The following is an 11059-nucleotide window of genomic DNA, read 5'->3' as shown; positions in this document are numbered from 1 at the left end:
TGCGGGAATCGAACGGGCTGCACGTCGATAACTCGCCACATGTGATCCTGAATGATCAAGTCGTCCTTAGCAAAGCACCGTTTAAAATGTGGCGTCGTTATAACAGTTTGCAGCTGCTGGAAGTCACGCGATCTACAATGTTGCGTCGCTGGTCAAAACCGAGCGCAGATAAGTGATCTTGTCTACGTCGCTGAGGCCGTCGTTATTGTGGATCGGTTGCTTGAACTGCTCTCAAAATGGTGGCCGTATTGATGATCGATCGTTGAACTTCATAAGGTTAATTTTTGGAAGGTGAACATGCCATTGCTGCGTGCGCTGAACAGAGTCGCTTAAAGTCGATGGTGACGTACGGTAGGGCGATTCCTGAATCTGACGTATACGGTATTTAAGATTCGCAGATATTCCGGTGGCTCGAATATTGTATTTCACAACCCGCTCAAACTCTGCTGAAGCTTCCGTTGCAGACAGCAGAGGGACAATGTCGGAGTCAGTTGCCCTCAAGTGCATGTTAAGATGATTCAGGTGTTCGCTCTGGTTGCAAAGCTGCTCTTTCGCAACCCAGTCTTTGCTATTCGATGTCGTTAAAAATGCGCGTTAGCTGCGATATCTCGTCTTTGCACGTGACCTTGAGCGCTTCCATACTTTGACTCCGCGGTAAGCAGCAAAAGGTCTGTACGATGAATCGGTAGGCAGGAAGGCGATTACCTTGGGGCCATCTATGTGGTTCGCTCTTGCGTTGAGTTGCGGCACCACTCTTAGGAAATCAAGCCTCCCGATGCAAAGAAAATCGAGTTCGTTTGGCAGTAACCGTAGCCCGACTCCGTCGGTAGCTGCTGTTGCGCATGTTATGTTTCTTCAAGAGACTTTACCCTTGCAAGCCTTAAAACTGCTGTTGAGCACACTCCGCATAGGCAGCTGCGTCAGCAGGCGTTTGGTGTGTTGCAAACTCGCGTACTTTAGCACATGAGGGTTGGACCCTGGAGCGTGTAGGCGTGCTCGGGGAAAAGGGGATCCAGGGGGTTGAGCCAATGCCGGGTGCTTGGACCTTTAGGGCCCCCCGGTGGCGGCAATACACCCCTTTGTCTTTCGCTTCACGTAGACGGCAACCCCGAACTGACCCACCCTAGGGAAGTCAGTAGTTGCCTCTTCTTGTCCTCCTTTCCAATCTTCGTCGTTCTCTCTCACTTTAAATCTTTGCTATCTTCTACTAACTTCATTTACTTCTAGTTTTGCAGGCAGCAAGGGTTAACTGTGTGCATCTAGCAGTATTTCGGTACATATATTAGGTTATAGCGGCGTTATATAACTGACATCTACACGTATTTTCTTAACTTCATAGCATTGGCTTGTTTGGCTCGGTGGTGGGTGGCTACCACCGCTGCTGAATATTCCATGAATGCCATGGAAGACGCATTCCCCGTCCCTTTTAGATCGTCCTTATAGAAGAGGGTGCACCAAAGCAATTTCTGATTTAACTTTAAGAAGCAACACAGAAACATTCCCACGCTACCATGTGATGCACATTGAAAGATCCACACCAGTGAAAAAACTGTTGCCATTCCTAGTGGCCAAATACCTCGTAGAAAAAACTGGAAAGCATTAAAAGGCCCCAGTGATGTCACATATGGACCTCCTCCTCGAACTCAAAACCAAAGACCAAGTAGAAAAGCTGGCTGATCTCACCTGTGTCGGTGACATCAAAGTCACAATCTCAGCACACCATTCTCTAAACACAAGCAGGGGCGTTATATAAGAAGAAGATTTCTTGAACCTGAGCAATGAAGAACTACCGGATGGTTTCCAAGAAAAAAATCTGTTCAAGGTTCAAAGGATAACTCTCCGAAGAAATGACGAACAAATTGCAACTAAACATGTCATACTTACCTTTGGTACCAGTATAGTGCCTAGTACACTTGATGCAAGGTATGTGAAGCTCAATGTGGGACCATATATCCCAAACTCGAGGTGGTTTTTCAGGTGGCAGAGGTTCGGACACGCATCGCAACCATGCAGAAGTAACTCGACATGTGCAAAGTGTAATGGCAATGGTGATCAATCGGACAACTGCAATGCTCCTCCACACTCTACAAGTTGCAAAGGAGATAATCCACCATATTCGTGATCTTGCCCTTGCTGGATGAAAGAAAAAGAGATAATCGCACGTACGATGAAAGAGAAGATCTCGTTTTTATGAAGCAAGATGGAAGCTATCACACTTACCTCAAAACGTCAAACACCCTAGGCCAGTGCGGTATGGCATGCGGCAACGCCGCAGTGATCTCAGGGGTCTACAGGGACCACAGTCAGTGGCCCAGTAGTAACTCCATCCGTCCCCTTGGTGTCAGCAGCCATTGTTGTCCCATCGCCATCAAAGATGGGCCTGCAGATCCCGCTTTCGCAGGGCCCTAGGCTAAACCAAACTAGAAGGCCTGAGACGCGTGTCTCAGTGCCTGGTTCTCGATCATCAAGCGTCTCGGAGAAGCCTATGGAGGTCCACACAACTCCAGCGTCATCGACGCCAAAAGATCAGCACTCTCTGGAGCGCGTTAAGAAAGACAAGCTCTTGGTAACTGCGCCATGAAATGGACCGGTAACCTGAGTGGTTACCGTTCTTCGAATAGCACAGTACATTTAACACGTCACCCACAACTATTTAATACATACACATAACATTCTCAATTCCGCCGCTATGGCTTTTGTCATACACTGGAATTGTAAAGGATTGATTCACAATGTAGCTGACAATAGAGACGTAATAAATACGTTCTCGGCAGTAGCATCTTGTCCACAGGAAACAAATATAGGCCCTAAACGCAGTCAATTCCTCAAAGGTTTCATCGTTGTCCGAACGGACCGCGAACACTACAGCAGTTTGTCAGGAGACGTCGTTATAGTCGTGCAAGGCGGCGCTCCTATCCAAAACATTCAATTAAATACGTCTTTCAAGGCTGTAGCCACCACTATTATATCATATAAAAATTTGGACGACGCTTAAGCTTCACCTTCAAGAGTGGAACGCGACAGCGTTCCCGTCGACCCGGCAAGGGGTGTAAGACTATGCGCTACGGCCCAGCGATGACTTATGAGGCACCCCGCATCGGACTTTGCACCCACCAATCACGCGGTGAGCGCCGAGCAACGCAGCGTTTGGCACGGCAACGAAACGTGCGCCTGAGCAAGCGGAACGAACCAAAGAACTCGGTGTCTCTGAGGGAGAAACGATCTACGCGAGCCAAACGATGTGCCTGACGCCTCAATGGGATCATTTTCTATCTCGTTTGGGAGCACCACGCAGACGCATGACTCCTCGGAAGCAGCTCGGCACACATCGCAGGGGACGCTTTTTCACCAGACGCGCTACGGCGCAGCGACACGTTAGAGGCATCCCGCATCGGACGCTGCACATAGGAATCACGCTGTGCGTGGAAAGAGGAGCCGCGTCGCCTAAACGCGAGTGTTCGAGAGAGAAGGAGATTCTTGATGGGAAGGAAAGGTTGGGGTAAAGTGCAGCGCAGTAACTGTCTCTCAGCAGAGGACACCTCAACCGCGCTGCACAGGGGGTAGGGAATGAAAGTAGGGGGAGAGAAAGAGCACCAGAGACAGCAGAGCTAAAGGCGGTCGGCGAGGCCGACAGCCTCGGCGAATGTCAGGAGCGCACGTAGAAGTGTCCTGTGGCGTGAAGGGCAGCCCGAGGGGTGCAGGAGTTCAGTCACGGTGTCGCACGGCAGGCCGTGCCCACGGTAGACACGGGCAAGGGACGCGCGCGCGAGCGAAAAGTTGGGGCACTCACACAGCAGGTGCTGGAGTGTCTCGATCGCGCCGCAGTCGCCGCAAAGGGGAGAGGGGGCTCCACGCAGTCGATGCCGCCGCTCGGCGGGCCACACAGAACCGGTCCGAAGGGCGAGGAGCAAGGCGCGCTCGCGCCTAGTGAATCCGGTCTGCGGGAGATGACGCAGTGGGCGCCCCTGCGCAACTCGGTCGTCGGGATGGCGGAGCGCGAGCTCCCGTCTGAAGTGAAGTCGCGCTGTGTCCAGCGAGCTCACCCGGTCTGTCAGCGCGGTCGACGAGTCGTGTGCGCGCCTGGCTAGCCGGTCCGCCGTCTCGTTGCCCGCGACTCCGACGTGCGAGGGGATCCACTGCAGGCCCAGGTTGCATCGCCCCTGCAGTGCGTGCAGACGGACGGCAAGGCGCTGTGCAAGGGGCGGCGCGCGCTCGTCGAGTAGCAGCTGCTGCAGCGCGGACCTCGAGTCGCAGAGAATCGCCGCGCTGGTGATGTGCGGCGACTCCTCGAGAATGTCCGCAGCGAGGTGAAGTCCCGCTAGCTCCGCCGTGGTAGAGGAAGCCCGGTAGTAGAGGCGGCACTGCTTCGAGATGCCAAGTGCGGGAGCAACACAGGCGGCAGCCGCCGAGCCGTCGCTGAGGACGGAGCCATCGGCATACAAGTGCGTCATTCCTCCCAGGTCGTCCTCGATCCTGGCAGCAGCCTCCTGCTGTACAGCGCAGAGAGGCGTGCGATGTTTGGAGCGAACGCCCGGGAGGTCAAGACACACGTGAAGTGGCGTGCGCTGGTGTGGCGGTGGCCAGGTAGGCGGTACGGGCGGAGGGTCGACCACCAGGCTGTCAAACAGATCGCACACTGTTCCCACTCGTGACTGGGGCAGGCAACGGATGAGGGACAGGATGGGTCCTGCGTCCGGGGCACAGGAGAGGCGCTCGAGGTGACCGAGGGCACGCAGGTCAGCCGTCAAAGAGACGGGCCACGCGCCAGTTTCCGCGAGCGTTTCCGCAACCCGCGATGAGCGAGGGAGGCCGTGGCACATGCGAAGCACTCGGCGGTGGTCGCTGTCGATGAGCTTCCACAGCCGGCGAGTGTTCGAGTGATGCACGCTGGAAGTTGGAAGGGGAGAGAGCGAGAAAACTTATTAAATGCAAGGGTAGTGGGGCATCCTCGTACCGGTCCCCGCACGGCCCGAAGGGAAGAAGTGGGCGAGTGGCGCGCTACGCGTCGGGGCAGCGCCGCACATTGCGAGGAGGGGTCTTCTGTGTTTGCCGTAAAATGGCTCAGCGTGTACGCAGAGCGCAGAAGAAATGTAGCGGAAATGTACTTCTCTACTCGTGTAACTGCGACTTCTGTAAGTTACATGCTCATAATTACCGATATACACCGCAGTATAACTTTCTACGGCACGTTTCTAAGGCAACACCGCATTCACTAGAGGTGCAACAAAAAAGCTGATGCTCTTGGATACTGTTGCAATCGGGCAGCGAGGGTAGTCACCCATAGCCTCTCCTAGCCTGCTGCGACGAATTGCTTCAGACGCCGACAATGCGTCTCACTCGGACAGACTACCGGCGCCGCAAAGGGAGGGACGTTTGGCCGACTGAGTATCTTTAGCTGGTTAGTTGTCACCTTCACAGACCACTTGGAGCAAGCAAACTCCCGGAAAATGGTGTTCTGCGGCGTTCCCCCACGGACTCCGGTAATCGTCACGGTCGTTTCGCAGATGCCACGCCTAACTGCGGAGTCAGCTCAGCAACTATGACATGCCAGCTTGAGTCAAGCGTGAGAACTCCTCTCTACGAGGCCCCACTCCGCTCGGTATGTTCACTGAAACAAAAGTGCGGGAGTGTGTGCGTGAACCCTGCCCTTCAAAGGCAGGTCATTCTATGACTTTGAGCGTTCGCACTGGACGAAAGGTGGACGGTAGGGAGGTGAGAGAGTCTATTAAACAGCCGTTTCCGGCTGCTGCGTTTGTTTCGTTATCATTCATGCTTGACTGATGAAATGTAACGTTCTCCACCTTTCATTTAGACTACAATATATACATACAATACATACAATACATACAATACAATACAATACATACAATATTCATCTTTCTCGATGAGAACAAGTTCCTCCATTGAACAACTTCCTTAGCTTGTCCGAGTCTGATGACGGCACGGGGAAGCTACCCGTTATGATATGCCCGACCACAACTCTTACAATACGCAGCGCTCCACAATCCTCCCAAAGTTAAGGGCCTAAATAGCAATCAAGATGAGAAATATGACCTTCGATATCACTTTGGGTTACTTTGATTTCCATCACATATGCCACGCGTAACCAAGAGGTTTCGTTTAGAGGGAGACTCACTTCTACATCGAATAAAGACAGGGTCTGCTGGTACACCAGCATGATTATTTAAGACGGGCAGCATCAATTCTCCGAACTGTACGACATACTGCCAGGCAGGAGACATTGAACTTTTCCTCTGGTTGTGCCCGAAATTCTGAGACGACAGTGACGCTCTCCTAAAAATCTGCAACAAGAAGACCTTCCACATACGTGTCTGCAACACCTCGGGTTCCCTGAAGGGCCAATTATAGCCCGCAAAGAAACGTCTCGTCTCCTTATCGAATTCTCACAAGAGACTGCTCTGATCGACATGAGGTGAAGCACCACACTGATTTTATAAGAGACACTCGGGCGGAGCAATGGCCGGCTATGATCGCCAAATTAAATCTGCCTCTTGTACACGCCCCCACCGCCCCCACTACTACTCATGCAACCACTCTAGAGTGTTACGGATGTCTTTAAGAAGCGATACAAAATTCGCCGTTTTCATTTTCCTGGGCCGCCCTCTGCCGCACGCCGCAGAAAACGTTATGGGAGAGTTCCGGGGCTTTCGCCGGTTGAATTGTGTATCTGCGTCCACGTTGAGCGCGTCTTGGTTGTGCGCGTCAGTTGTTCGTTTCGCGGATCGCGAATCGTTATCGACGGCTACTTCGGCGCAGCACGTCGTCCCTGGAAGCCATGTAGCACTAACGTCTACTGGGTGAGCAAACCTGGAGGGCTATTCTGTAAGGGTTCACCTAGTGGACTGTCGATTTCGGCCTCTATGGGCAATATGTACGCAAGCTTCAAAGACAGGGGTCTAATTATGATAATTTCATTAAGTTTCGCATGCGAACGTTCCAAAGCTTTTTGATACAACAAAGCAGAATTTACGCTGCTGCCGTGGGAGAACTGTAAACGCAACCGATACCAAATTTAGCGAAAAGTAAGTGTGTGTGGACTTGAAAAATTATAGACCGATCAGCTTACTGTCCGTTGCCTACTAAGTATTTACTTAGGTAATCGCAAATAGAATCAGGAACACCTTACACTTCTGTCAACCAAAGGATCAGGCAGGATTCCCTAAAGGCTACTCAATAGACGATATTTAAACTATCAATCTGGGGATAGAGAAATGCGCGGAATATAACCAACCCTGATATATTCATTGATTACGAGAAAGCGTTTGATTAAGTCGAAACCTCAGCAGTCATGGAGGCATTACGGAATCAGGGTGTAGACGAGCCGTATGTAAAAATACTGAAAGATATCTATAGCGGCTCCACAGCAACCGTAGTCCTGCAAAATGAAAGCAACAAAATCCCTATAAAGAAATGCGTCAGGCAGAGATATACGATCTCTCCAATGCTACTCATAGCGTGTTTACAGCAGGTATTCAGAGACCTGGATTGGGAAGAATTGGGGATAAGAGTTAATGGAGAATAGCCTAGTAACTTGCGATTCGCTGATGATATTGCCTTGATTAGTAACTCAGAGAACTAATTGCAATGCATGCTCCCTGACCTGGAGAGGCAAAGCAGAAGGGTGGGTCTAAAAATTATTCTGCTGAAAACTAAAGTAATGTTTAACACTCTAGGAAGAAACTCTCTAGGAAGAACACTCTAGGTGGTAGTGATGAAGAGCTTGAGGCTAGGCTGCAGAAGGTGGTAGCGCTTGCGGAGGAGTATCTGGGACTTATGGGGCTCAAGTGCTCCACTAAAAAGTCGGAGTTGTTGATCTTAAAATCTAAGAAGCTAGGTCGTAGGCCGAAGGGTTGGGTACCGGAAGTTGAGCCTTGCATTAAAATTCATACTAGGGGAGGGTCGGTGATACCCAAAGTTGAACCTATCAGGGTCCTGGGTTTTGTACTTGAAGCGAACGGATCGAACATTAGAGCCATTCAGCGTATTACCAAGAAGACGGAAGAGGCGATAAGACTTATAAGAAGGATCTCTAATAGGCATAGGGGTTTAGGAGAAGAAGGCGCGATGCGCTTAGTTCACGCATTTATTATGTGTCATTTCTCGTATGTGGCAGCTATGCTAAATTGAAATAGGGGGGACAAAAATAAATTGGAAGCATTAATCAGAAAAGACGTCAAGGCTGCGCTTGGTCTGCCTATGACTGCGTCAAATGATATGTTGTTACGACTCGATTTGCATAATACTTTAGATTAAATTGCCGAGGCTCAGCGTATTGCACAGAGGGAGCGGTTGCTAGGTGCACCAGCGGGTAGGTATACTTTAGAGTCAATTGAAGAATCGGTCGCTGTGTCGCACGATAGGGCGCCCCTACACGAGTTGAACGTGAACCTTAGGGCAAATATCATGCTTCGTCCGTTCCCGCGGAATGTGCACCCCGTGCACAATGTAGGGAGGCGGGTCGCGAGAGCTAGGGCTTTGCTGCGAGAGGCAAAGGATCAGGAGGAGGAGTCTGCTTTTGTTGACGCCACATGGATTAATGGTAAAAATGCTTATTCGGTGGTGGTGGTAGATGGCAAAGGGAGCGTTATAAATGCTGCTTCCATTTATACCCATGATCCGGGGGTTGCTGAACAGGTGGCTATTGCTCTAGCACTAATTGATTCAAGAAGAGTTTTGGTGTTTAGTGACTCGCGATCTGCGATTAAAGCCTTCTCGAGAGGACTTGTTGCGGAACCGGCTAACAGACTGATGCAGGGTAGGGATATCACTTCGCATACAGTTACTTGGTTCCCTGCGCACATGGGGGCAGTGGAGGGAGCCCCGCGTAAGCTCAACGATGTGGCGCACAGGGAGGCGCGAGGATTAGTGTGCCGTGTACTCCCTGAAGGGGCTGGATCTCCCGCTCCTGAGTACAGGGACCAGCTGTTAACCTACAACGAAATCACCAAGCACTATTACCTAGGGCGCAGGGCATTCCCCCTGCCACATTCTAAATTAAATAGGCCACAGGCCTATTTAATTTAGAAGCCCTAGTTACATTAGGGCTTCTGCAGACACGTACGTACCCTAACCCGGTCATCATGAACAAAATTAATCCGGACTGCGGGGTTTCACTCTATTGTAGTAAGTGTGGGGGTTTGCTCGATTTAGAGCACATGCTTTGGCGCTGCTTGGCGTTGGCCGGTGATGGTTCTCGAGGTGAACAGTGATGGCAGCGGATGCTGCACAGTGAAGTGCTGGCGGACCAACTCAGGGCTGTCCAGAGGGCCCGTGTGATGGTAGAGGGGCTCGGCCTTTCTGTACCGACGTGGGAGCGGCCCGCATCAGTCCCAGACTGATCCCTCAGGACCTAAACAAAGTTATTCATACCATACCATACTCTAGGAAGAGAACAGCAGTTTACGATATGTAGCGGGGCACTGGAAGTAGTAAGGGAATACATCTACTTAGGGAAGGTAGTGACCGCGGATCCGGATCATGAGACTGAAATAATCAGAAGAACAAGAATGGGCTGGGGTGCGTTTGGCAGATCATGAACAGCCGATTGCCATTATCCTTCAAGAGAAAAGTATATAACAGCTGTGTCTTATACCGGTATTCACGCACGGTGCAGAAACCTGGAGGCTTACGAAAAGGGTTCTACTCAAATTGAGGACGACGCAACGAGCTATGTAAAGAAGAATGACGTGTGTAACGCTAAGGGATAAGAAAAGAGCAGATTGGGTGAGGGAACAAACGCGAATTAATGACATCTTAGTTGAAATCAAGAGAAAGAAATGGGCATGGGCAGGACATGTAATGAGGAGGGAAGATAACCGATCGTCATTAAGGGTTACGGACTGGATTCCAAGGGAAGGGAAGCGTAGCAGGAGGCGGCAGAAAGTTAGGTGGGCGCATGAGATTGAGAAGTTTGCAGGGACAACATGGCCACAATTAGTACATCACCGGGGTAGTTGGAGAAATATGGGAGAGGCATTTGTCCTGCAGTGGGCGTAACCAGGCTGGTGATAATGATGATGATGATGATGATGATGACGTGCATATGGGGGGCACCATGGTAAATGTTATGGCGCAGTAACATGTTCGCTGATGAAAAACTCGCTTTTTCAAATTTCTCCACTCCGCTTTAAGCATTACATGCGGACAAGGTTTCAAAGAGAAGTCTTACGCGGCCCACTTTGTAAAGTGCGCAATGTGATAACAGGAAACTTAAACGTTTATTGCAACTCGTCAAAACAGACAGCTTCGCTTGAAGTTGGGTTGTAATTCTCCAATGTCGCACACATTTGATGTCTCTTTCCCTTGTGAATATTGCAAGTGGTCTATGTCAATTGTATTTAGTTGTGCATAACCGCGACAATACTATTACCTAAATCAGAGATACATATACGTTGTAGGCTTAAACACCAAATACAACTGTTTCTTTAATTATTAATATTGTTTGTACCAAATGTGCATTTCTTATGCGCGCCATACTGCTGCTACTGGGCAAGATCAGATACCTGTGTGAGCTACTCATTGTTTTTTGTCCTTGCATCAGCTGGACATTTTATATTGTTGCAATGAATAAATAAAAGTGAAATAATATTTCGCGCCCCTATGTTTCACCATGCGCGGTTACTAAATTTGTGAACTGATAGACGCATTTCCAGGCTCTTTCAATAATTGCAATAGTAAGTCGCAATATATATATATATATATATAGGGTGAGCGAGAGAGAGAGCAACGTCAGATCGTTGATCGCTTGCGGTTTGCCTCCCCTCTCGAACAATTGTTTGTACGCCACTGGTCAGCGCAGCAGCAACAACCTCCTTCGCGTGAAACGACAGATCACGCGCGAATTCGCACCGTGTGTCTCTCACTCCTTCGCGATGCGCCTTCAGGCCTTTATTGCAGAGGAAACAGTCGCCGGGCATGCAGTTCAAATTAGATGGAAGGGCAGGCAGTACGAGAACGCTGGCGTGATGAGCGGCAACGGAGCCAGTTGTGCAAGAAGACGAACGCGCGAGCAGTGGCACGAGCGCGTTCGCGCCGTTTC

The 11059-nt window shown here is 50.4% G+C and overlaps 1 protein-coding gene across 1 annotated transcript; it reads right to left on the bottom strand.

Moving 5' to 3' along the window:
* Positions 1-1618: 1618 nt before the first annotated feature.
* Positions 1619-9100, bottom strand: LOC135904289 (uncharacterized). The gene is made up of 3 exons (XM_065434918.1): positions 9087-9100; positions 3791-4887; positions 1619-1683 (listed from the first exon to the last, which is right to left on the bottom strand). The coding sequence occupies exons 1-3, from the start codon at positions 9098-9100 to the stop codon at positions 1619-1621; spliced, it is 1176 nt and encodes a 391-aa protein (XP_065290990.1).
* Positions 9101-11059: the final 1959 nt, after the last annotated feature.

Source organism: Dermacentor albipictus, chromosome 2 (assembly GCF_038994185.2).
Source record: "Dermacentor albipictus isolate Rhodes 1998 colony chromosome 2, USDA_Dalb.pri_finalv2, whole genome shotgun sequence".
In the NCBI taxonomy this organism is placed as follows: Eukaryota; Metazoa; Arthropoda; class Arachnida; order Ixodida; family Ixodidae; genus Dermacentor; species Dermacentor albipictus.
Note: the sequence above shows the minus strand (reverse complement) of the source record. Positions and strands in the feature narration are given on the sequence as shown.

Bases quoted from the DNA above. Each gene is read 5' to 3' on its own strand.
- LOC135904289 (XM_065434918.1), bottom strand. The intron at 1,684-3,790 runs GTGAGTGCCCCA...TCACCGACACAG, and splicing joins GACACTCCAGCACCTGCTGT to GTGAGATCAGCCAGCTTTTC.